The 24,057-nt window shown below is 40.8% G+C and overlaps 1 protein-coding gene across 3 annotated transcripts in view; it reads left to right on the plus strand.

Annotated features, from left to right (window-relative positions):
* The window catches only part of LOC147107663 (uncharacterized), a 61,839-nt gene that overhangs the window by 11,726 nt on the left and 26,056 nt on the right, over positions 1 to 24,057 (plus strand). Inside the window, exon 1 of one of the 3 annotated variants that reach the window (XM_086006888.1) lies at positions 3,098 to 3,201. The exons of the other annotated variants lie outside the window; for them this stretch is intronic. Coding sequence (XP_085863014.1) covers positions 3,133 to 3,201 — 69 coding nt within the window. The 5' untranslated portion in view covers positions 3,098 to 3,132. Of the gene's footprint in view, positions 1 to 3,097; positions 3,202 to 24,057 lie in introns of those variants that run through there. 3 annotated transcript variants of the gene reach the window in all.

The raw sequence follows: 24,057 nt of genomic DNA on the forward strand, positions 1-24,057 counted from the left end.
GCGTCGGGGTCACCAATGTTGAGGCTGCCGCGGAACACGAATGGAGGCCGAACCGATCTGAGGAACACATGGCTTTTATTACATTCTCTTGAGAGATGGCTGCCCCAGCTCTTCTCTCTGCTAAACCTGAAAACAGAATGAGGGCGACGCCCGCACTTTTGTGTACACACTGAGGGCGACGCCCGCTCCTTTGTCATGCCTTAAAGGCAGCATGCTTCTTAAAGGCAAGGTGCCCGATTTATTGTCCACGGACGGAAAAGTGGATTGCGCCCGTTTAGGTGGCGATCCGCCACAATATTGTATTATTGTAGTACAATTAGGCATTTGTGCATGATCAGCATATATGAATAATTAATGTAAGATATGGTGTAAGTCATAGAATATGTGAATTATAGTACAATTAGGCATTTGTGCATGATCAGCATATATGAACTAATTAATGTAAGATATGGTGTAAGTCATAGAATATGTGAATCATTTGGTGCGTACTAGTTGGTCTGCACATCTATCTAATCTCTTCAGATACCACACTTTTGAGAGATTGCCCAAAACAACTCTCATTTCACAATATATTCAGATAAAAAAACACAAACCTTACCATTTTTCTTATTATGCGATCTTGCTGTTCTTTTAAATCAACCCAATGCCTTGGCCTTGACCACCATTCCTAGAAACTCATTGCCTCTGTACACAGAAGTACTCTCCGATGTCTGTCTAAAACTTGACCATGACAACTCTGAACCTGTTGTGCCTTCCTGTCCTGTTGTTTTGGTGTGTCTGAAAATATTGTCTAGGTTTACTTTCTCTATCCCATTAATATTCTTGTGTATCTCTACAAGATCCCCTCTGAAAAGTCTCTTTTTGCGCCTAAAGACCCCCAGCTTATGAAGTTATATTTCATAGCTCATGGACTGTAGTGTTTTTTGGATGGATGATTAGTTGGTTGGATGGGTGGGTGAATTGAAATAGACCAGATGGCCTTCCTTACACAATTTATCTTGTGAATTTGGGATGTCACCTCTTCAAAAGAAATCTGTGAAGTCTATTTCCCATGACGTTAATGGTTTCTCCTGGGTGGGTCCACCACCTGTTCCACTATTTACCCTCTTATCATAAAGAAAGAAAGACTTGCACTTATATAGCGCCTTTCATGACCACTGGACGCCCCAAAGCGCTTTACAGCCAATGAAGTACTTTTGAAGTGTAGTCATTGTTGTAATGTAGGAAACACCGAATCAAAGTATCATGGAATCTTACAGCACAGAAGGCGGCCATTTGGACCATCGTGCCTGTGCCAGCTCTTTGTAAGAGCTATCCACTTAGTCCTACTACCCTGCTCTTTCCCCATAGCCCTGCAAATGTTTCCTTTTCAAGTATTTATCCAATTCCCTTTTGAAAGTTATTATTGAATCTGCTTCCACCACCCTTTCAGCCAGTGCCTTCTAGATCATAACTACTTGCTGCATTATAAAATGAATTTCTTCTCATCTTCCCCCCCACCCACCGCCGGTTCTTTTTCCAATTATTTAAATCTGTGTTCTCTGGTTACCAACCAGAGAATTAAGTGTGAATTTTACACGTGACAGTAGCATGAATTGAGAGGGCATGTTGACACACAGTGAGTGAAGCATTTCTTGCATTGATCTATACAACAACAACTTGTATTTATATAGCACCTTTAACGTAGTAAAACGTCCCAAGCAACGGTCCCTATAAGCTGCAAGGCCACGCAGCCGCAGAGCTCTCTGCCAGTCCCGCACAGCCTGTGCCTGGCTTTTGTAATGTTAAAGTACGCGCATGCGCAAAACTGTGAATGGGCCGCGCACCCAAAAAAAATTATGGGGAGCATTGGTTCCAAGGCGCTTCACAGGAGTGTTAACAAACAAACTTTGACACCAAACCACATAAGGAGATATTAGGGCAGATGAACAAAACATTGGATATGAGGTAGGTTTTAAGGAGCATCTTAAAGGAGGAAAGCGAGGTAAAGAGGCAGAGAGGTTTAGGGAGGGAATTCCAGAGCTTAGGGCCTAGGCAGCCGAAGGCACAGCCACCAATGGTGGAGCGATTAAAATTGGGGATGCGCAAGAGGCAAGAATTGGAGGAGTGCAGAAATCTTGGAGCGTTGTAGGGCTGGAGGAGATTATAGAGTTAGGGAGGGGCAAGACCTTGGAGAGATTTGAAAACAAGGTTTTGAATTTTAAAAACCGAGGCGTTGCTTAACCGGGAGCCAATGTAGGCCAGCAAGTGATGAGTGAATGGGCCTTGGTGCAAGTTCGGACATGAACAGCAGAGTTTTGGATGACCTCACATTTATGGAGGGTAGAACGTGGGAGGCCAGCCAGGAGTGCGTTGGATTAGACAAGTCTAGAGGTAACAAAAGCATGGATGGGGGTTTCAGCAGAAGATGAGCAGAGGCAGGGGTGGAATTAGGCAATGTTACGGAGGTGGAAATAGGGTCTTAGCGATGGCGTGGATGTGTGGTTGGAAGCTCATCTTGGGGTCAAATATGACACTAAGGTTGCAAACAGTCTGGTTCAACCTCAGACAGTTGCTTCAGCTCCATATCTGTCCTTTGCTTTTACTTTGCAGTATGATTTTTACTTTAACTTGGATTTTTCAGCTTCTCATAGTATTCAGTTTGTGTCATCTTGGCATGGTTTTTCTCTTTGGAGAATGATTGCGAGCTGCCTTACCCTACCAAAATATTATCCTGTTTCACCACAATGCTATCTACTCAAACACGTATGCTCCCAGTTGTGAAACAGGCATTTTGGATTTACTGCTGACTTTTGTGCACTCCACAGTTGAATGAATTAAAATGTCATCACTTATACTGGTTAAGGATTTTGTTAGCTGATTGAGAAGTGTGAAAGTGCTTCATGATTGGCTGGTTTTCTATCATTCTACAAATGGAATCAATTTGCACGAAATTGCTTCAATCTGCCATTTTGGCTGGTAATCATTAAAATCTACAAAAAGGTATTTTTTAAAAGTGAGAAAAATATTCTACAACCAATTTGAACCAACATTACTGTGAGGTAAGTGCATTTCCTGTCAGCTGACCAAACACTGACTGATGGAACTCAGTGATTAGTTTACAACTGAAACATCCTGCCCTTAATAACAAGCATGCTGTATCTACTGAATCATAAGCCTCTGTGGGAAAACAAAAAGTATGTGAGGAAAATAAATATTGACGTGAGTAAGTCTTGGAGAGCTAAAAATTAACTTGTGTTATTTTAGATGCAGTAAGTGGGAAAGCTATTGCAGTTTGAAATGTTTGAAATCATAATCCCATGAGATTTATATCCTTTTATTGTTGTTAAATTGGCAACTGATTTCTAATGTTGTTTTTGTCCCTAATTGCATGTTACACCACCCTGTTGAATCAAGTGAAGAGGATATGTTGTGTAGTTTCCTTTATAATATTTTCTTTAGCTGCATTGTCATTCTATCTGTTAGCATTTTCTACATATAAATAATAGGAAATTAAGCAATTTACATTTTAAACAGGCACAATCTTCCTGTTTGGGAAACATATCTTTTTTATTTATTTAAAAATATGAAATTCCTTTCAAGTTCATTGTATCGCTCATGCATGTCTTCTACACTGTTCTTCTGACTCTTCTCCCTCTTAAAGATAAAGGGATGCCAAAGACTTTTCATGAAGTCTGTGTACCTTTAAATTTCTGTAAATAATCAACCCAATACATTTTCAGAATACTATCAATTCTATATTTTGATATTCAGCTTTGTAAATTTGCAAAAAATATTTATAATGTATGCTTTGTTTGGAAGCAGAAGTGGCAATCCTTTGTCAGGGCAACAATTAAACAGGTGTGGGGCAGGCAGCATAATGAACACCAAGATATCTTTGGAGCGTATAAAGACGATAATGCAATATTTCAAGGTGAAATTTTAAAACTTCGGCTGTATGAAATGTTACCATTCTTCCAGAATGTGACTATTTTAGGAGCACTTTTGAAATGCTGCATTTCAAATGTAAATTTTTGGAAAGTACCAAAACTTTAAATTCTGGCTTTAAAAACACTAATGAAAATATATACTGTGAACTCCGTGGCATAAATACTGGTTGATGGCGCACCCATTTTACAAGCATCCAAAATGGCAGCCAGAGTACGCATGCATATTTTGCGCCAGAGGTGCGCCACCCACCATATTGGTATAGGCAGAAAAAGAGGTGCCCTGGGCACATGCCTAAAACAAGTATTAGGCAATTTGCATATGTAAATAAGGAGCCTAAGGCCTGTTTCAGGCCCCTTTTGCAAAATTGGTCTGCTCTGAACACATCCAGTGCAGGTCTAGCTGTGGTCAAGAAAACGTGGTCTATGTGTGGCCTAACCAGTGGTCCTTAAAGGGTCCACTGAGGCTGTTACCAAAAGAGTGCAGTTGTTTTTACAAAAAACTTACCTGAATGCTGAAGACACTCGCTGGCTCCTGCTCAGCCTCCTCCTGATCGCTTCTATCTCCCTCCCGATTGGGAATGTTCTCAGTGCCCAGTTTGTGCCTGACAATTTCATTTCATCTGGTAGCCATTAGCAAATTGTATGTTTATTCACTCCATGCAATTTGTTAATTTTGTGGGGGGGATTGCATGTGTACGGTGAGTGTAGTTGGCTGCAAATTTGTATAAAGGCATTAAAACCCATTTCTATTAGCTTAAGACACAAATAATGTAAATGTAGCGCAGCTAAACTCTTGCCTCTACAACCTTTGTCTATAAAGGGAATAGGTGAGCTATCTGTTATTTACCTCTAACTTTCACATCAATGCTTACAGTTGTGCTTGATGAAGAGTGAACTGCTCAGCTTTTTCCTCCATGCCCCATACTGCCACTTTTAAGATGTCCCAGCCTACATCCAATTTCTTTTTTTTTTTAAAAACAAACATCACAGCAAATGCTACACATTCATGGGGCGCTCTGTATTCATCTTGCACTCAATCTGTGTAATGAGCCAAATATGGCTTTCCTGCCCCTGCGCCGCCCCCCCCCCCCCATAAAGAGTGTGACTTGAACTAGTAAGGGCTAGTTTTGTAAATCAAGCTCATGTGCTCAAATAAATGAATTTGAATTTTCAGTGTGAATATTAAGTTCCAATCACCTCTCTTCATTTGGGCCTGTGTTGCTATGTTTGCCATGTTGGTGCATGCAGTCCTTATTGTAAGGGAGCATATTTACCAGGCCAACCTGAGGGTTTTGTGGATCTGCAGTGGATGTATTGCCAGATGAAGGAAATTGCAGCAAGGGAGTTTTTGAAGTCCTGGGTGACTCGAGTGTGCCAACCAGTTACCCCAAGACGAGGCGCTTGTGTACAAGGCGTAATTACTTGGAGCTGACCAAGGAGAAGATGAGGCTTAGGCTGAGTAAAGGAGCTGTTACTGAGTGGCATTGCTTGGTACAAAATAATTCATAGGTGAATTCAGTAAGAAGAACAGTATTTGCAGCGTAAGTGAAGATAACAACTGTTCTCAACTTTGCTACCAGCATTTTCCAAGCACACCAGTTTATGTAGTTCAGCCGACTCACTTTGCCAAAGTACAGGGCATTATTGGCTATATGTATATTGGGTTAATTTTTTAAAAGGAAGTAGTATCGTGTGTTGCTTTAAAAAATACTCATTGTGAAGCAATTCCCACATTTGCTTATTTCAAATTTGCCATGCCCTTCAACTTTTGAAGTCTTATCCTATGATTATTATTTAAATATAAAACTCTTGCAAAGTAAGTTTTATCATGAAATAGTTCCAATTAGTGCTGTAGGTTTTTTGACATTTCACAAAAATAGCACCTCCTGTTTTATAACTCTGATGTGCTGTGGTGTTAATCTAACAGTGACATCACATAAGTAGTTAATCTTCCCTTCCCAAAATGGTTCTTCAGATACATAAAAACAAAAATAAAAGGAATGTTGAACTATTTGCATTTCTTGTTTATAATTGTTCTCTTTTAGGTCACCCACTTCCTTTAGCTGAAAGAATGGGACAATTATAGGCTGCAGACTTCCACTGCCGTGCCACTTTATGACTTACTGGCAGGAGGTATACTTTTGCAGGGCAGACTTACCCCTGGTTGGGTTTTCTTTCCTCCATGCTTTGAGATGGAGTGCTCTGCTGCTGAGCAATGCTCCATTTCTTAATCACTCAAAAATTAACACATGGGCTCTAATAAAATGAGAGTAAGAAAGGTCATATTAGCCAAGGCTGATATTTGAATATAACCTTCTGGTAGGAGTTCAATGATGTATAGTTGGAACTACACAACTTGAGTAAACTCCTTGAAGTACCAGATCTTGTTGTGAATTACCTTTTATTTATATAATATTTGGATACATTTTTTTTCAGTTTATTGTCCAGTTTTTATGTTTAAGCAACCAATTCACTGAATAATGCAGTGTGATGGAGGGGAGGGGGCTATTTGTTTTAATTTCGGCCAGAGAACTAATCAACATGTGTTGACTAATTAATTATGAAAACGAGACAGAAAATTAATCTGTTAATTTTGTCAACAATGAGGACATAGTGGATGATGATGCTTCTTTGCATAGCACTAAGCCAAGTTTCAAGAAGAAAGAAACAACTTGTCTATTATGATATAATGCCTTGTCGCATCCCAAAGCACTTTGCAATCCATGGATGACTTTTGAAGCACAGTCACTGTAATGCAGGCAAATGCTGCTGGCAAATTTTGTACAGAGTGAAGTCCCACAAACAATGAATGAATGAATGACTGGATAATCTGTTTTTAGTGGTGTTGGTTGAAGGAGGAATGTTGGGCAGTGGGAGAACTCCCTGTTCTAATAGTGCCATAGTATATTTTTCTGAGCAGGCGTTAACATCTCATCCAAGAGATGGCACCTCTGACAATGCAGGACACCCTTAGTACTGCACTGAAGTATGAGCCTAGGTTATGTGTTCAAGTCTGCTTTGGGATTTGAACTCCGACTGCTATCAGTTGAGCCAAGCTGATTGTGCCTATTTCAATTTCCAATTTGTGTTGGGCTAGCTGAACTCAGCCAAGCAGCAGGCAGTACAGTCACAGCATCCCTGGACTATGAGGGGGAAAATCAACTAGATTTCTATGGAAATGTGTCTTTAAACTAATCATCAGATCTTGTTTGTGACTGACAATCATTAAGTGTTCTGGTTTCCTATTGGATCATTTGTTGCATGAAGCTACATAATTTGTTAATTTGAGAGTCTTATGAGCAAATAATTTATGTGCCATGAAACCAGTCTAAATAATTGTTTGTTTTCTATTTATCAATGAGGTCTAATTAACAAAGAAGCATTATTCTGTTTATGCAAATAGGCTCACTGGAAATGTGAACTTTTTTCACCTGATTAATTTTAAAAGTATATACATTTTAAAATTCAACTCCATGCCTTCAAAAATAGTGGGCAGGAGTTTCCACTCCTCGTTGCACTTTCTTTCAGCGCAATTCATCCTAAATCAGTCAAACCAGTGCAGAAGATTGAGGAATTTCGAGCACAAATTATGTTCCGTGCAAATCAAGTTTGCGCTGGTTTTAAAAAAAATCGTGCTAGAAACTGGCCCCGCCCACAAAACTGGCCGCCCCCCAAATTGAATTAATCACCATGACGAGTTTCCACTAATTGCGCCGCTTTGCGGGCCTTTTCTAACCCATGCCGGGCCTTCAAGGAGGCTCGTAAAATTAAGCTGTTTTTTGAAGGTGCAAGGACACTAATAGGCATGTCCTAAAAGTTTAAAAAAATGTTTAATTTACTTAGAAACTGACTATTGTACACCAATGTAACTAGTAAATGGTTCTGTCTTTTTTTAAGTCATTCTCAGTTATTTACAATCTAGTTACTCACAGCTGGTGGACTCGACACTGATTAAAAATGCTTGTTTTTTGTGTTAAACCCATTTTCGGCTGTAATAATCAAACTGCACCAGGTTACCGCTCTCAAATATATCAAGGAATATCTTTTAATGCAGTTTTTTTTTAAATTACGTTCTATTGCACTGCTTCATGAAGATTTTATGTTCAGCGATTATGCAAATTAGTTTAAATGGAAATTTGAGCAAAAAGAAACTAGTGTAATTTGCACCTGGATTCTGCCCAAAGCAGAAACTCTTGCCCAGTGTATATAATAGTGATTACGTTATTTAGTATCTCCGTGTAACAAATAACTTTACAATACTCTTCTATCAGGCACATGTTTGATGAAGTCACACTTTGTCCCTCTTTTTTACAGTTGGTATCACAATACTACTAATCTTTAGAGCTGGAGATCTCGGGCTTGATGAAATATCTTGTGAAGTGGGGTTTGTCAATCCTCCTCAAATCAAAAATTCTATATACAGAAGTTATTATTGAAGAGCTAGACCCTGATAACTAACATTATACACTAGTCTACTAGTCACCGTGTTGGATGTGGCTCGATGGGTAGCACCCTCGCCCCTGAGTCAGAAGGTTGTGGGTTCAAGTTCCACTCCAGAGACTTGAGCACAAAATTCTAGGCTGACGCTGAGGGAGTGCTGCACTGTCGGAGGTGCCGTCTTTTGGGTGAGACATTGAACCAAGGCCCCGTCTGCTCTCTCCAATGGACATAAAAGATCCCACAGCACTATTTTGAAGGTATTATCCCTGGTGTCCTGGCAAATATTTATCCCTCGATCAACACTTAAACATCAGATAATCTGGTCATTATCACATTGCTGTTTGTGTTAATTGGCTGCAGCGTTTCTTACGTTACAACAGTGACTACCCTTCAAAAGTACTTAATTGGTTGTAAAGTGCTTTGCGATGTCGAGGTCATGAAAAGTGCTATATAAATGCAAATCTTTGTGCTCTGTATTTCCTCCATTAAAAAGAAATAATCAACAAACATCAATTATTCAGAGTTAAAAGACCGCTTGATGATCTCTTGCAGATTTCCAATAATCTATTCCAGGACTGACTTCACTTTTTTTTTTAAATTTCTCGCTCCCTCTCCATGTCTTTCACCTCCGTGTAGTCTCATTCAGCTGGGAGCGTGGGAGCGCTTTCTGCAAAACATGTGTGGTGTCAGCTTTAACATTTTTCTACTGTACATCCGATCCTCCTTTTAACAAATTTCCAGTTCCTACATTACTAGCTAAAAATAGGAATGGTTTTGTATGTTCCGTGCTTTCCCATAGTAACACCTCCTCCTAGATGAAAAACATGTAACACAGGCACTATCAATTTTTCTTGATGTGGTTTCTGTCACTTAAATGATACTTAACATCAAAAGTTTAAAGCTGCACAACAAGCATATAAATCATTTGTAAGAATCTAAATATACTTATTCTGGATAAGCCGTGTTTTTAAAAAAAAAATATATATATATAGTTTAAATGCTATAAGATTCCATTTTATTTTTTGCTGTTAAAATCAATGGTAGGTATTGGATGTAAATTCCAACAGTAAAACAATAAAATATCCATTTCATTCAGTTGCTTGTAACCGTAAATTAATGCAGGTACTAATTTCAACAAACATTCTTAGGTTTGTGAGTACTCCCAGATCTAATACAATTGCTATAGATTTCTGTGAAACTATCCACTCGTGTCTGGTTTTTACATTACAGAGGCCACATTGTACAGTGATGCCGTCATTGTGCACATGCCATTGTGTACATGTGTGAGATCTAATCAGAATTGCCTTTTATGAAAATATGAGTGTTCCAAATCATACTCCTGAACATAGCTTGCCTTTTACTAAGATTGCTCTAAGTACTTGTGGTAGGTACTCATGATTTATATAGCTCAGATTGTGGCATTATGCAAATTTCAATGAATATAATTTTTTTTTAAATCAACCTTTCACTGATTTTCTGCTTAAGTCTGACCTTCCTGACAAGTGACAATATGCGTATTCACATAAGTTAATTAACTTCTTAAATAAAATTACATCAATACTTAACTTTTTCCTTAACCACCCCTCGCCCCCAATTTTAATGTTATTTTCCACTATTCTATTCAAGCCACTAACTTGGTATGGACCAGGGATCTTCCTCATCTGTATGGCTAAACCATTCAATAAGTTTATGGAGCCACTAAGGGAGCTGACAATAGATGTTTGATCATTTCCATGCAAATCCCATATGATGCAAGTAAATTGGCACCTGCTTGCACCCGATTAACTCGCCCATGAGGAATGTTACTAACATCTTGATGCTGCCATGGGAGAGGCATAGAATGTTGCATTTTCCTAAACGGGAAAGGAAAGCTCCTTTTTTAATAGTTCAATTGATGACATTTCTGAAGGAGCTGATAATGTTAATGGTATTGATATAAATTTGTAACGTAACGCGGCTGAATAGGTAATTAGTACAACTACAGCACTTTTATTTTTAAGGCTGGGATTCTGGGGCAACGGTCTTCAATTGGGGAGCCGAGACCTCTGCACTGCTATTGTCTACTTTATCTTTATCTTTATCTTCCTGCCACTGCTCCAAATTAAGACCTGTTGGGGCCCGCAGGCTGGCAAGGCCTGTGAAAATATAGCGCTCCATTGTCTTTTGGTCTCCCTGCCTTTTTATTTGTGTACCATTAATGGAAAGAACCACGAGTCTATTCTACAACATCTTCTTTCAATCACCTTAGGTGAGACTTGCCTAGATGGGTAGTTTGTTGCTACAGTACCACTGGCAGCACACCAGAAACGAACATGTAATGTCCTCATAACATTGTGACATGTTTTGAAACCAGTTTGTCTACTTACCATCAGAAGGCCAAAATCCCACCACTCCAAGGCCAGTAGACTCTCGCAAGCAAGTAAATTTGAGATGTATTTTTTTTAATGGTATGGGGATACTTCCACTTGGAGCGGCTCCACCGTATGATAAGGCAGCAGTGCACAGGAAATTGTTCCATTGGAATTCAGTGTACTAACAGTAACAGACAAACAACTGCACATTTGTAATCTTGAAAAGTCACAATTTGTGACTGAGATTAAGTTTCGGCCATGGATGCCAGCGAAATGGCTGTAGGGTCAGGCTGAATCCTCAGCTCCCTTGTTGCCAGATGAAATGGTGCACTGCAGTAATGGCTGTTCATGTTTATCACCAGTGACTCAGTTGAAACCACCTCTTGAAGTGAATCTCTGCCCTGCTCTGTTTAAAGATACTTATTATTGCTGTGATGCCATTTTCTTACTGGATCTTCCCTTGTGAAATCTCTCCAGTCTATCTCTGGTATTACAACTGGCTGTGTGAGAACCATGCAATGAAGCTGATGGCACCAGCGCAACACTAGAGCAAGATTTGTATGAAGAAACTGGCTTTGTGCCATTATACATCACATCGTCGCCTACACGTATGCAAGGGCAGTGGCACTGAAACCAGTGTGACACTATAGTGGGTATGAGTCATATATATGAGTCCGCAGTGTTTGATGCACATCCCTCCTGCTAACACCCTGAGTATAATGGCAGCATCAGATCCCCTTTCAGCTTTTGGAGTGACTGAAGGAACCTGCACTAAAGCAAAATTATCAGTGTGCGTTCAGTTTCCAGATTCATCATAAAAGAGGATGGGGAAAGACCTGACTCCTGACCAAGATCTGTGAATGAAGGCCTGCAGTTTCTTCATTTTTTTTAATAACACCTACAATCCATTTTAATAATCTTCTCTCATTCTGATACAAATGAAAAGTGCTCCTAGAATCATAGAACCTTGTAGCACAGGAGGAGGCCGTTCAGCCCATCGTGCCTGTGCCAGCTCTTTGAAAGAGCTGTCCAATTAGTCCCACTGCTGCTCTTTCCCCATAGCCCTGCAAATTGATATGGCAGAAATGTGATCCTCCATGAGTACAGTTGAAGCAGTGTCCTACATTCATTGCAGGATGTCACTCAGGTTGCTGCCCCAGAGTGTCCTACATGAGGATGTCACTTAAACATAGAAGATCGGAGCAGGAGTAGGCTATTCGGCCTCTCGAGCCTGCTCCGCCATTTAATGAGATCATGGCTGATCATCCAAATTCAGTACCCTGTCCCTGCTTTCTCCCCATATCCCTTTAGCCTTAAGAAATATATCTAACTCCTTCTAGAATCTATTTAATGAATTGGCCTCAACTGCCTTCTGTGGTAGAGAATTCCACAGGTTCATCACTCTCTCTGGGTGAAGAAATTTCTCCTCATCTCTGTCCTAAATGGCTAACCTCTTATCCTTAGACTATGACCCCTGGGGGAGGGGTGGTTAAGGAAAAAGTTAAGTATTGATGTAATTTTATTTAAGAAGTTAATTAACTTATGTGAATAAGCATAGTCACTTGTCAGAAAGGTCAGACTTAAGCAGAAAATCAGTGAAAGGTTGATATAAAAAAAAACTATATTCATTGAAATTTACATAATGCCACAATCTGAGCTATATAAATCATTAGTACCTACCACAGGTACTTAGTGCAATCTTAGTAAAAGACAAGCTATATTCAGAGTACGATTTGGGCTGCTTCTCTGACCGTGTTATACTTCGAATAAGTGACACGCTCTGAGCTTTTGTTTAATTAATGCTGCCAATGTAGTACTGTAGTTGCCACAGTACTGCTAGAAAGGGACGAGTATTTATTTTCAGATTCAAATCTAGGCTTCTGAATCTGAATCCGAATCCAAAGCAGGAGGCACTGCCATGAATAATGGATCCCTATACTTTTGTTAGTCAGGACGCTAGTGTGAACACTTACCATGCTTCGCTTTTACCATTTTCAACCTTCGTGGTATCATGCACCATGGGCCTTGAACTTGGTTTCTCAATTTATAAAAGCTGCAGGGTGGATAGACCACACTAGAAAAATGCCAAAATTAAACACCTACACAAAATGTTTGTCACTTCCAGGGGGAAGATTTCCTCTGACATTGCAAAATCATTAAATGTATTCTTTACAATTCTGTTACACCTAGCACATAGTAGAAATGTTCCAAATTGTGTTGTGTGTATGTATACCGAGCAGACAGAAATATCAAAGTGGGCCTTGAACATTTTTTTCTCTATATTTTGTGCATGTCAATTCCATTTGACTCCCCTTTCCATAATGTTTTTAAATTGCTGTATAATCTGAGTCTCAAAGGATTCTGATGAAATTTAGTTTGCATATTTAGTAGAAGGCACAACATTTTTGAGTACAGCCAGCCTTGTTTTACTGCTTTTTTTTAATGTCCAGATTTTTACTGAGATTGTAAACTTCTATCTCTCTGAGCAGAGTAGATTATAATGACCTCAAACCCAAATCTCCGAGTCTTGCATAACTACATTCTGTTTCTAACCTCTTGCCTCACTTCCACTAATCTGTGAGAGACTAGATTTGGATACAGCTGGTTAACAGGGTGGACACAGCTGTTTGTGTAAAGCAATGGCAGATCCATCAGTACTTTCTACACTCTTGAATGTTCTTGCAACATAGAACAGAAGTCTGGTTTCGAGAACTAACTTGGCCAATTTTCACTAAAATATCATAAGATATAAAAAAGAACCATTTGATCCAGGTTTATCTCTGCTATGACACTCACCCCCAACCCAGGATGTTCCAGTGGGAGAGTGGTTTGACTTGGACGGCAGATTTCTACTTCTGACAGTTTTGTTCCCCTCCCTTCAGAATCAAACTTTTTCCTCCACTTGCTCATCTCTCTGGCAGCCTGGCCCGTAATGAAGAAACTATGTGAATGAGAGTGGCTATGTTTATATATTTGGTAGGGATGGGACTCTGACTTGTAATGCCCTGATTGGCAGTCTCCGTCTCCATCACAAGAACTTTTAGGCTGCCAGAAATATAAAAATGCTGAAGTTCTTAAAAATGGAAAACACTGCCTGACTTTTAACAATGTAATATATCAAACAAAATTAAAATGTATTTCATCTTGTAAGAAAATAAATACTTTCATGACAGGTCTGTGTAAAGGTTAAGAAAAAATATTTAACTAAGCTGTTACAGTTTTACACAAAAAGGAAAATGTACTCCCAGCTAGCAAACTTTATGCGTTGTAACTGATGAATGAATCAACTAGGAAGGCGATTATTTATCAAGTTCAGAAAATAGTTTCACAATGTTACAGTACATTGCCCCATCAAGTCTATGCTGCTGTTTTTCTCAAAACTGTAATTTAAAATTGCTATTGGTGCAGCTTTGAGTCGGTGGGTTGACATTTGGCCCATACCTCCCACACAACAGGTCAGCTAACAGCAAGGAAGAAACACTAATCCTCCTAATCAGCTGTGAACTCAATTAGAATACATTTAAGTAGCTCAACTAATAGTGGGAAGGCAAAGATTTAAAAGTTGTAACGTTGTTTTTGTTTTCCATTTGTTGTTTCATACTTATGGTCTCCTCTGTGTTTTGTTCTTTTTGAAGTGCTAACTGCCACAAAAGTTTAAAAACTTGTTGAAATTGAATTGAGAAACATCAGTCAGATTAAAACAAAGATTGTGTTCATTATTCAGTCACATTTACTGCGTTAGGCTTGCAAGGGAAGGACAAGATGTAAAAATTTAAACAGAGCACTGACCGAAGCAGTGGCAGATTTTGGGGGAATGCGGGGATGTGCCTCGTTTCTGCTCCTCAACCCAGCCCAACACCTGGTGGCAGCGCACATACTTGGAGCTGACCAGATCGTCACGTGCCAGCTATAAATTCATTCTGTCGAGTGTGTGTGAGCGTATTATTAATTTCATCCAGATCTTACAAATACTGGCATTAATGAAGAATGTATTTCCTGAGATATGTCTATCCTCTCCATAATAAGTGATCTACTCGTCACCTGTAAGATCATTTTGAGTGCATGAACTGCTAGTGGGAGTGAGGTTGGGATGTGGCTGACAGTGGGAGTTGGGGTAGATTGGGCTAGGAGTTGGATCAGATTACCACCTGGCCATGAATTGACAAGATATTTGTTGGGCCCTTTTAACTAAGCTTTGCGTACTCCACAATGGGATTACAGAAATTTTCAATAATTTAGAAGCTTGAGAAGTGTGAAATAGCATTATTACAGGTAGGTGCAGATTCACTGGTTCAGATTGCGCACACAATTAATTCAGAAGCAAAATTCATCACTCCTGCTACCTTGGTTTGCATTCCTTAAAGTCTACAAAATAACAGTAACTAGCTCTTTATTTATGAAAAGAACAAAAATATCTCTTAATATTTAAAACGGCATTATTTCACATGAATCCACTTCGCTTTACTCAGCCCTTGGCCTGGGTTCTGTTGCACTTAAGAACAGCACAGATACTCGGGTTACTTCTGAGCTGCTCGCGTAAGCTAAAGAGGTCACTATACTGATGTCTGGTTGCTGGGATGCATGTAGCAGACTTAAAGGCTAGAAGTCCACTCTGAGTTTAAATATATCTAACTTCAGCATCCAAATGAATACCGATTGGATTCACCTTGCTCGAGCTGTGTCACAATGTCGGTAGCAGAGAAGTTGTGGTCTGAACTATTCCACTCTCCCAGTTATCCGGAAGCGAGCAGTGCCTGTGCAAGAGAAAACAAGTAGAAATATATTATATTACAAAACTGCTATTGTAGAATTCAGCTTTACTCAAAACATGTACTTGGTGAAAATCTGAAGATTAAAAAAAAAAGTAGGTTGACTTCTTTTGTAAAATATAGTTTTCATTCAGTAGGAGGCTTATTTTTACTTTGACTACCAAGTGTTCACCCAAGAAACCAATGTGTATACTATGTTGCTGTTATAAGGATTTCCCATAAACGTGAACATAAGAAGCAGGAGCAGGCCATTCGGCCCCTCGAGCCTACTCCGCCATTTAATGAGATCATGGCTGATCCGATTTTGGCCTCAACTCCACTTTCCTGCCCATTCCCCATAACCCTTTAGTCCCCTGTTGCTCAAATATTATAACACTGATAGCAAATAGTACCACGTTAGTTTAGTATCAGTGTTATAATATCAAATGAAAACAATAAAGATACAAATAATTTTGAAGTGTTTTCATGTGTAGTCTTCTAGCTCCAATTGTAGGATATTAATTAAATAATCTGCATTTAATATAGTGCTTTTCATGTCTTCAGGATATCTCCAAACTCTTCAAAAGTGATGTGCAGTCACTGTTGTTATGTAGACACTAACCATAAATTTGAGAGCCTGAATCCCAGCTTTGATTTCTATTCGGATTTATCTGCTATCATTGGGAAGGTTTAGTCAGTTGTTCAGCTGAGCCACGAGATAGGGCCGCATATAGCAGTTGAGTGTTTCAGGGCATAGGAAAGGCTGACCGCTTGAGCACCAAAATCAAAGGCATGCCTTCTGTCAGTTGACCAGGGAATTGCATCAGTGACAGCGGTGAGAAAGCCCATGGGCCCACCATTGGGATAATTTCACCGACCTAGCTGAATATAGAAATACAGCAGCAAGAAGCAGTTAGCCTAATGGGAAGAAAGTTAACTTTATGGGGCCAGTTTTCTGAGTATGGGTTGCCAACAGGGAGCCCTGTTCGCTGGGACAGCTGGCTCCTTCTTTCAACAGTGCTCGAATCCCAGTGAGTGGTGTTCTGTACTCGGCATACACGTGCCTTAGTAAACGGGACTCCACAATCAAAGATTTAAACAATTCTTCAGTTGAATCCAGACCTCCAGTTCTACTGTGTGCATTGGCCTTGAACTGGATCGTTTTAGGGCCTGGGGTGTCCGTACACTTGGAGTATCAGCTGCACTCTAAGCTCCTTGTGCCTTGGTTCTGCTTTCTGTATTTGAAAGAATTGGCCCTTATGAATATACAACCGAAGGGATACACCAACTTTTTGTTGAGGAATAAAATACCAATGTCTAAATCCTGGCCCTAGCAACATCCCAGAACTGATGGGTTGTGGATGAAGACTTGGACACGTGTGTTTACTGAGGACCACAGGTGAAGGGAAGCCCTTGAGCTGCATTATGGGTACCACCAGGGAGCAATGATGCTGACTCGGGGCCGAGTGATAAATTTTGTGCTATTACTAAATGTACTTTTGTGCAGTTATTGGCACAAGCAGAATTTATAGTGGGACAGGTTTACAAATGAGAGGTTTGATCTGCCAATGCATGTATGAACTAACCTCCTGGGAGCCCACCTCCTGTTCATCAATGACACGAGGATGACCGAGGTTGTTCCCAAGTGCATGGTCCAAAAAATGCTACATTTCTGACTGATGGAGGAAGCATGGCAACAGGATGTAACCAAGTGTGATATTAAAAAGGTGGGGAAAATATAAATACAAAATTAGTTTTGTTTTTTGACACCCTTTTAAACATGGGTGATTGGAAAAATAATAGACTCCAAACAGTATTGGATATATTTTTACTGGTTCAATCTGGCATTGCAGTCCATTGATGTCAAAAAGGGAACAATCTAAAACTTCCCTATTATATACCCTAAAACTTCCCTTTTATGTGTATGGCATTAAGCAATGTTGAACAATACTGTGAGGAAACAAATTTCACTTATTATTTTACACAGCAGGAATAAGTTTCTTATCAAAAAAACAAATCAGTTTTGAAAATAAAATACAAAAGCAGGAACAGAAACTGCATTTGTCTGTTCAAAGTCCTCCTGCTGAGTTACCAGAACAAGAAGCTGACATCAGTAGTTTCTCCTTTTGTGTTATCTATCTCGCTGTTACCCTCTGATTATTGTCACTTCTTTCAGTGGACCTAATTCTTCTATCCACATTTGTTTTAGTTTCGTAATGTAACTTCTTATCCCTTATTTTTGTCTGCAATATTTTATGCACATAGTGAACACTTTATCATATATCTTTCTCGCAGCAATCAGATGTAAATATTCACAGCTTCCTCTGAACCAGTGCAATTAAAATGTCTACTGAATCGCACAACCGTGTAAAAAGTATTTGCTTTTATCATGATCTTACTTCCAAATGATTCATCTTCTGTGCTTCTGTGAAGAAAACCATATCATGGAGTAAAATGCTACTGATGATTCTATCGGCATGATATCATGAGGCATTAATCTAAACATTACTGATTTTAAACTGGACTTTCTCTAATGCCTTTTCTCGATTTATTTCACTTTTTGTGAAATGTTTGGATATTGGAAACAACTTGGGATGTTTTTACATTAGGGGTGGCATATAATTTTGCTCACTGTAACCTGCTGGTGGTGACATTTCCTTCAGTATATGGGCAGACACGTGGCAGGTGGCAGATGAAATTTAATGCAGAAAAGTGTGAAGTGGTGCATTTTGGTAGGAAAAATGAGGAGAGGCAATATAAAGGGTACAATTCTAAAGGGGGTGCAGGAATAGAGACCTGGGGGTATATGTGCACAAATCGTTAAAAGTGGCAGGACAGGTTGAGAAAGTGGTTAAAAAAGCATACGGGATCCTGGGCTTTATAAATAGAGGCATAGAGTACAAAAGCAAGGAAATTATGATGAACCTTTATAAAACACTGGTTCGGCCGCAACTGGAGTGTTGTGTCCAATTCTGGGCACTGCACTTTAGGAAGGATGTGAAGGCCTTAGAGAGGGTGCAGAAAAGATTTATAAGAATTGTTCTAGCGATGAGGGACTTCAGTTACGTGGATAGACTGGAGAAGCTGGGGTTGTTCTCCTTGGAGCAGTGAAGGTTGAAAGGAGGTTTGATAGAGGTGTTCAAAATAATGAGTGGTCTAGACAGAGTAGATAATGAGAAACTGTTCCCATTGGTGGAAGGGTCGAGAGCCAGAGGACACAGATTTAAGGTGATTGGCAGAAGAACCAAAGGTGACATGAGGAAAAACCTTTTTACGCAAGGAGTGGTTAGGATCTGGAATGCACTGCCTGGAAGGGTGGTGGAGGCAGATTAAATCATGGCCTCAAAAGGGAATTGGATAAGTAGCTGAAGGAAAAAAATTTGCAGGGCTACAGGGAAACGGCGGGGGAGTGGGACTAGCTGAAGTGCTCTTGCGGAGAGCTGGCACAGGCTCGATAGGCCGAATAGCCGCCTCCTGTGCTGTAACCATTCTGATTCTAATTCTGGGAACCACACTTTAGGAAGGATGTCAAGGTCTTGGAGAGGATGCAGAAGAGATTTACCAGAATGGTACCGGGGTGAGGGAACTTCAGTTATGTGGAGAGACTGGAGAAGCTAGGGTTGTTCTCCTTAGAGCAGAGAAGGTTAAGACGAAATTTGATCGAGGTGTTCAAAATCATGAATGATTTTGAGAGTCAACAACAACTTGCATTTACATAGTGCTTTTAATGTAGTAAAACATCCCAAGTTGCTTCACCGGAGCGTTATCAAACAAAATTCAAAACCGAGCCATATATGGGGATATTCTAGTAGAGAGAGGTTTTAAGGAGCATCTTAAAGGAGGAAAGGGAGGTGGAGAGGTATAAGAAGGAAAATCCAGAGATTAGGGACTCAGCAGCTGAAGGCACGGCTACCAGTAGTGAACAATTAAAATTGGGGATGCGCAAGAGACCAGAATTGGAGGAATGCAGATATCTCCGGAGGGTTGCAGGGAGATGGGGAGGGGCAAGGCCATGAAGGGGTTTGAAAACAAGTTGAGAAGGCTGTTAAAGCATGGGGATCCTTGGCTTTATTAATAGAGGAATAGAGTACAAAAGCAAGGATGTTATTAGTTATTAGAATTTTAAAATCAAGGCGTTGCTTAACCGGGAGCCAATGTAGGTCAGTGAGTACAGGGGTAATGGGTGAATGGGACTTGGTGCGAGTAAATAAGGAGAAACTGTTTCCAGTGGCAGAAGGGTCGGTAACCAGAGGACACAGATTTAAGGTGATTGGCAAAAGAACCAGCGGTGACTTGAGGAAGCATTTTTTTTTTTTTTTTTTTTTTTTTTACAGTGAGTCGTCGTGATCTGGAATGCACAACCTGAAAGGGTAGTGGAAGCAGATTCAAGTAACGTTCAAAAGAGAATTGGTTAATACTTGTAGAGGAAACATTTACAGGGGAAAGAGCAGGGGAGTGGGATTAATTGGATAGCTCTACCAAAAAAGGTGGCACAGGCATGATGGGCCAAATGGCCTCCTTCTTCTGTGCTGTATCATTCTATGATTCTATGATGGTAAAGCTGCATTCAGTGCAAGTTAAAATGTTACTTATTCCTATGTGCCAATCCATTTTTGCAATGTGCTCTCTGCAAAAATCAAACACTCTGAGCAAATCTGAATGGCCATGACTCTTAAAGGCTGACTCTTATAGAATCATAGACTGATACAGCATACTCGGGAGTCATACCCTTTCCCCATAGCCCTGTAAATTTTTCCCGTTCAAGTATTCATCCAAATCCCTTTTTGAAAGTTACTATTGAATCTGTTTCCACCATCCTTTCAGGCAGTGCCTTCCAGATCATCATAACACGTTGGCCTAGAAATTCAGTTTGGGCCCGCCAGCTCGCTTGCGCCCAGAAGTTACCACTGCGCGCGGAGCCACTTGCGCCCGCCGGAAATTCAGTTTCAGTGCCCCACGTCGAAGCCAGCCGCTATTCAAGGGTTTCGGCGCCCCCGCTTGGGGCGCTGAAACTGAATATCGGCGCGCTAGGTGCCGCAGCGCCACCCGCTGCGGAGTGGCAGGCTGCGGTACTGCAGGCCTTCCTCCCTCTCTTTAAGGGGGAGGTGCCTGCAACAGCGAGATCGCCGCTCGCTAGTGCCGGCAAATGAGCCCGGCACCACGGAGAAGTGTCGGGCTCCCAGAAAACAGCCGGCAATGCCGGGGGGGGGAAGGAGGTGCGGGCAGGCGGCCGCCGAAAAAGCGGCCGGCCGCACATCCGCCTTAACTCGCCCCACTAACGCTACAGTACGGCCCCGTTTTCTGATCGCTGTTTGCGGCCGCTGCGGAAGAGGCGGCCGCAACTCAATATGGCGGTTGGGCCGGTAGCGGGGCACTGCGCACACCAATGACGTCATCGGTGCAGCGCTACTGGCTAACGCCGCCATTACCGCAGCGCTGAATATCGGTGAAAGCTCGGCAAGTGGCGCAAAAGCCCTCTCTTTGGGCGAAAACTGGGCGCAAAGCCTACTGAATTTCTAGAACGTTGTGTTTATAAAAAAAAAAATTTTTTAATTAAAAAAATTCTCATCTCGCCTCTGGTTCTTTTGCCAATTACCTTAAATCTGTGTCCTCTGTTTAATGAGAGTTCTGCCACTGGAAACAGTTTCTCCTTATTTACTCTATCAAAACCCTTCATGATTTTGAACACCTCTATCAAATCACCCCTTAACCTTCTCTGCTCTAAGGAGAACAACCCCAGCTTCTCTAGTCTCTCCACGTAACTGAAGTCCCTGGTACCATTCTAGTAAATCTCCCCTGCACCCTCTCTAAGGCCGTGACATCCTTCCTAAAGTGTGATGCCCAGAATTGGACACAATATTCTAGCTTAACCAGTAATTTATAAAGTTTTAGCATAACTTAATTTTGCTTTTGAACTCTATGCCTCCATTAATAAAGTTAAGGATCTCTTATGCTTTTTTAACAGCCTTCTCAACTTGTCCTGCCACCTTCAAAGATTTGTGTATATACACCCCCAGGTGTCTCTGTTCCTGCAACCCCTTTAAAATTGTACCATTTAGTTCATGTTGCCTCTCCTCATGAAGAATCACTTGACACTTCTCTGCGTTAAATTTCATCTGATATGTGTCTGTCTATGTCCTCCTGAAGTCTGTTACTATCCTCCTCACTGCAAACACATACCCTCCATATGCTGTGAGTGTCTTTATTCTGGGGTGTACCACAAAGAAGGCGGTGGATACTGATTTAACGATTCACCCAGGCACAGCCCCAGGAATTTGTTTATTTTCAGTCGCCCTGCCTGATGAACTATGCAATATTCATTTCCTCTGTCGACTGCTGACCACGTGTTTTTTTTTAATGAACATAGTATAAAATCTTGTCAAATATTTCAATTACTTCTGATGTCCAAATTGTCTTTTTGACAAAAGGAAACAGAGATTTCTTTAGGTGGAATTAATTGCAATATCTGAGTTGCTGCAAAAGATAATTTGTTCACTCATTCAGCTCTGGAATTCTAGTCCAGTAATCTAAACGTTCAACAGAAATCCATTGGCATGAGATAGGAGTATTTACTTAGTAATGCTGCCAAATAGAATAGCTGAAACAGTGTGTTAAGATCCTGTGAAGCAGTGTTGATGCCAGAACATCTTTATCAGAATAAACTGGCCCACTCTTGTGGTGGGAAGGGAATGGTGAGATACAGGGAAATGAAATCAATGGGAGTAATTCTCCAAAATTGGGTGGGATCGTGACTGAGTATGTCAGAATATTTGGCTGGTGAGGCCCATCACTGTCCAATCGAGATTTCCCTCTTCCCCGTCCCTACCAAAACTGCCGCTGGCCATGCCATCCCTGCCCACTGCATGCAAATAGTTGTGGAGATGGAGTCCAGGACCCTGTCGGATTTTCTTTCTTTGTGCAGTAAAGGCCAAGAGTTTGCAATTGGTGTGGCTTTCTCTCCCTCCAGTCGGCCCCAGAGACTTACTGCTGAATGCCTTGGTTTTGGCTGAGGCATTCAGTGGGAACCTTCCGCCCAACCTTCAAGGTGCTTCTGCTCTTTTAAGGTCCCTTGTCACATCTTCTGATGTTGCCGTTGCCGCAACCTTCCCAGTGCAGACCTGCCAGAGTTTTCTCGCTCGCACTGATGGTCTCTTTATTGTATGCATGTGCAATTAGCCCCCACCCAGGAAAATAGGTAGGAGCTGGGATGGATATGGAGGGTGGACAGAAGTCTTGACCCATGGAACTCCGCCTCAGAGGAGAAATCCACCCCTTCCCCACTGTGTCCTGTCAATCTGATTAGAGATATATGTGGGTGAGTGGTTATTCTTTTTTAGGGCCAGACTTCCATGGGGTCATGTTGTCCAGCCCTTCATGTCTATCCCAGAACTGGGTTGGGGCTCATTGCGCAATCCCTGTTGAAATGGTGGTAGACCTCAAGAAGAAGACGATGACTTGCATTTATATAGCGCCTTTCACGACCACCGAACGTCTCAAAGTGCTTTACAGTCAATGAAGTACTTTTGAAGTGGAGTCACTGCCTGAATTTTTATTGACATTCTCTGCTATGATCCCACGTGATTTTGGGTGGGATCATGGAACAGAATTCCCTCTATAGTTTCACTGATATGGGACAAAGGCCATTAGAGGTTTCAGAAGTGTTTGTATCTGATTGAGCTAATAAGGACTGGACTTTGAGACAACAGATGGATAGCTTTTATGGACTCCTATCCCAGTTGTTCTAGCACTATATTTAACCACAAGGATAGATGAAATCTAATTATAAAGTTACTCCCAGGCAGGAAACACTGACACACTCTTAAAATGTCAAACTAGCTTTTAGCATTCAGAGTGAGCATTTTCCTGCCTGTCAAATGAAGAGGCTCAAAGATTACCCTAAATACAGTACATCTTTAGTGCTTTTAGAAAGTGCAGTAATTAGAATATTGTTCTGCTTCTACATGACGTAGAATCAAAACAGAAATAGGTAAATAAATAGAAGTAAAGTTTATACATGTATTGTCTTGCATACAACACTACTTTTGTAAGTGGTGGGTCTTAAGTGCATTCAAAATTCATATTTAACATCATGATCCAAATATTTCCTTGGACACAAAGATATAAATACCATTTATACTGGAACAAATAATACTTGTGCCCAAACAAGTACAAAAAACAGGGATAACTAGATGTGCTGTTTTGTTTGGAAACAGAAGGCATGTGTCAGCTGAAGCTGCAGTAGACTTGGGTGTACCTGCGTGATATTCTCCAAACAAAATGGGATGTAATCTGTGGTATAGTGGCAATTGTAAAAATGGGTATATTGTACATCAATGGCAAGATTTACTCTCGTGGGGAGTCCTCCTCCCAAAATGTTTTTACTATTTATTTGGTGCGTTTGCAGGTAGACGTGTTATGTCCGGGAATGAAAATCTGCAGCTCTTTCAATGCACTCTTGCTGTAACTTTGGCGGGAGTGCACCGGAAGGGCCACAAATTAGGCCAGGACCGATTTTTATATATTGGCCCAGTAATTGGTTTGTGCTGACTTATGTTATGTCCCGACGGTGGGACTTCTACCTGCTGATCA

Source organism: Somniosus microcephalus, chromosome 14 (assembly GCF_052327205.1).
Source record: "Somniosus microcephalus isolate GS21.2 chromosome 14, FLI_Smic_1.0, whole genome shotgun sequence".
Taxonomy (NCBI): domain Eukaryota; kingdom Metazoa; phylum Chordata; class Chondrichthyes; order Squaliformes; family Somniosidae; genus Somniosus; species Somniosus microcephalus.